This window comes from Cornus florida, unplaced genomic scaffold (genome assembly GCF_030987335.1).
Source record: "Cornus florida cultivar Cherokee Brave unplaced genomic scaffold, ASM3098733v1 CherokeeBrave_3.0.0_Hap2_Chr11, whole genome shotgun sequence".
Taxonomy (NCBI): domain Eukaryota; kingdom Viridiplantae; phylum Streptophyta; class Magnoliopsida; order Cornales; family Cornaceae; genus Cornus; species Cornus florida.
In genome coordinates this window covers 88222954-88225380 of record NW_026775581.1, presented here as the reverse complement: position 1 = coordinate 88225380, position 2427 = coordinate 88222954, and the positions used below count along the sequence as shown (strand labels likewise).

At 34.5% G+C, this 2427-nt stretch overlaps 1 protein-coding gene across 1 annotated transcript; it reads left to right on the top strand.

Annotated features, from left to right (window-relative positions):
* The first annotated feature begins 577 nt into the window (after window positions 1–577).
* LOC132281492 (ankyrin repeat-containing protein BDA1-like) lies at window positions 578–1713 on the top strand. Its single transcript, XM_059783193.1, has 3 exons — window positions 578–1168; window positions 1293–1580; window positions 1690–1713. Exons 1-3 carry the CDS (start codon window positions 578–580, stop codon window positions 1711–1713), a joined length of 903 nt encoding a protein of 300 aa, XP_059639176.1.
* Window positions 1714–2427: the final 714 nt, after the last annotated feature.

Below are 2427 nucleotides of genomic sequence, written 5' to 3'. Positions count from 1 at the left end.
GATAATTTATTAAAAAGAAAAAGATATGGAAACGAATGTTGGAAAATGATTCTCTTTATCAGATGATAGATTTCCCTTAGCTGTGAATATTAGCTGTGAATATATAAACTTATTTTTCGTTTAAAATTCAGAAGTTTATATAATCAGAGCTTCGAGTTTCACTTGTCTATCTCTTCAAGTCGGTGCTTTAGCTTCCTTCACAATTAAAATAACTCGTACGTTCTCATGTATATATACTCATCTTTTGATGAGACTTAAAACTGTTTCTTAGTTGTTAATAATGTTGCTAGAATCCATTATATGTAATGATTGCTAACATTTGCATGTCTCCATCATTTTAGTGACAGTTTCTTAATTCTTTCTCTTGTTCTTGTTGTTTTATTTATTATAGGTCACCATGCAGATTTTATTAATTACTAATAATATATTATACTAGTTGATATCATCGAGGAATTATTATAGATTATTAATTTAGCTGTAGGAATATATATATATATATATATATATATATATATATATATATATAGCTGCATGCCTTAATATATGTCTCATGCATGCATTCTCTTACTATATAGGGATGGATGAGCAGAGGTTGATGAAGGTGGCAGCTCTAGCGGCTCAAGCAGGAGACATCGATGCCTTGTATGCATTGTTTCAAAACAATCCAAATGTATTGCAGAGCATTGATCGGATTCGATTTGTTGATACACCTCTACACAGCGCTGCATCGATTGGGCATACACATTTTGCAGTAGAAATGATTAGCTTAATGCCATCATTTGGTAAGAAGCTAAATCCAGATGGCTTAAGCCCCTTGCATTTGGCTTTGCAAAATGGGCGTACCGAGACTGTGATAAGGCTCATAAATATTAACAGCGAGCTCATCCGTGTCCAAGGGAAGGGGGGGATTACTCCTTTGCATTATGTAGCTGAAAAAAATGAAGTCCGTCTTTTGGCTGAATTTCTATGCGCTTGTCCAGAATCTGTGCAAGATTTGACAATTCGAGGTGAGACTGCTGTGCATATTGCGGTGAGAAACTGTAATTTCGAAGCTTTTGAAGTCCTTTTTAATTGGATTGATAAGACCAGTAATGAACTGGTGCTACAATGGAAGGATGAGGATGGCAACACAGTGTTGCACATTGCCGCATACACTAACCAACCTCAGGCATGCATGCTTGCTAGCTCTCTTAATTTTGCTTAATTAACTTCCATTTACAATGTTATTTCTTTTATTAATTGATTATTAAAATGCAATTTAATTTTGGTTTATATATATATTTGATGATCAGGTTGTGAAGCAATTGCTTAAAGCTGTGGAGGTAAAGGGTGATAAGAATATGCTGGGTTTGACAGCTTTTGATTTAATTAGTAGTGATGAGTTAAACAGTGAGATCAAAAATATGTTAGCTTCAAGATCATTTGCTTGGTTTTGGAAACCTAATTCAATTAGTGATAAATATCTGGCAGACTTTATAAGGAACAGACGAGTCTCTAATATCTTTAATATGAGAAAGATGTCAAACAATATGCAACTAGTGATAGCTACTCTTGTTGCAACAGCCACTTACCAAGTTGCGGTCAGCCCCCCTGAGGGAATTTTCAGGCAAGACAAAAACGGAAAGAGCACGACGACACTAGCTGTGCCTGAATTTTTGTACTATTGTCTTCTGTTTATTAACTCAACAGCCTTTGCAAACTCGGTTGGAGTAATTTTTTTTACCCTCCAAATTGGCATTCAATATCAGCTAATGCGACTATGCCTACATTTCATCATGTTCAGCTACATAATTTCAGTGCTTTTCACAGCACCGAAAAATGTTTTTTCTTATTTTGTAGTCGCAGCACCATTCCTTTTATATTTCTGGAGTACATTTAATTACCTCCGTGAAATATTCGTCTTCACCAGGATGCCCATTGGCAGGTATAACGCTTCCCGCTACTTTGATATGCGAAAGAAAATGGTTGGTTGGGATGCAATTCACTGATCTGATCCATTCCATGAAACCCGAATTAGGTGCAATTAATAAAATCACGTGTGTTATTAATTGTTGTAAATTTCTCTTTTTACTCTCCCCTTCACTTTGCAAGGAGAAGGGATGTCAACCCTTGGTGGTGTGTTCATGCTATTGTTAATTTGCAAATTAATAAACAATTTGATAGTGTGCTTGATATATTTTACAACCTGTTTGGATATACTATTTTCTCCCTTGAACTGGTTGTTGCGAAATTGAACAGAACACATATAAAAACGTATCAAACACATTTTTTTATTTAGTTCATTCAAAATTAGGACCACGTACGTTTAAGGGTTACAAGGATATTACTATAATGATAAATAAATAAATAAATAAAAAGGTGTTAGATATAAAAAGTTTAAATACTCCCGCATTATGGCAACATATCAAGTGTGAAAATAACCAAAAT

Bases quoted from the DNA above. Each gene is read 5' to 3' on its own strand.
- LOC132281492 (XM_059783193.1), top strand. From the start codon at position 578: ATGGATGAGCAGAGGTTGATGAAGGTGGCAGCTCTAGCGGCTCAAGCA. The intron at 1,169-1,292 runs GCATGCATGCTT...TTTGATGATCAG, and splicing joins CATACACTAACCAACCTCAG to GTTGTGAAGCAATTGCTTAA. The intron at 1,581-1,689 runs GTCAGCCCCCCT...TTAACTCAACAG, and splicing joins CAGCCACTTACCAAGTTGCG to CCTTTGCAAACTCGGTTGGA.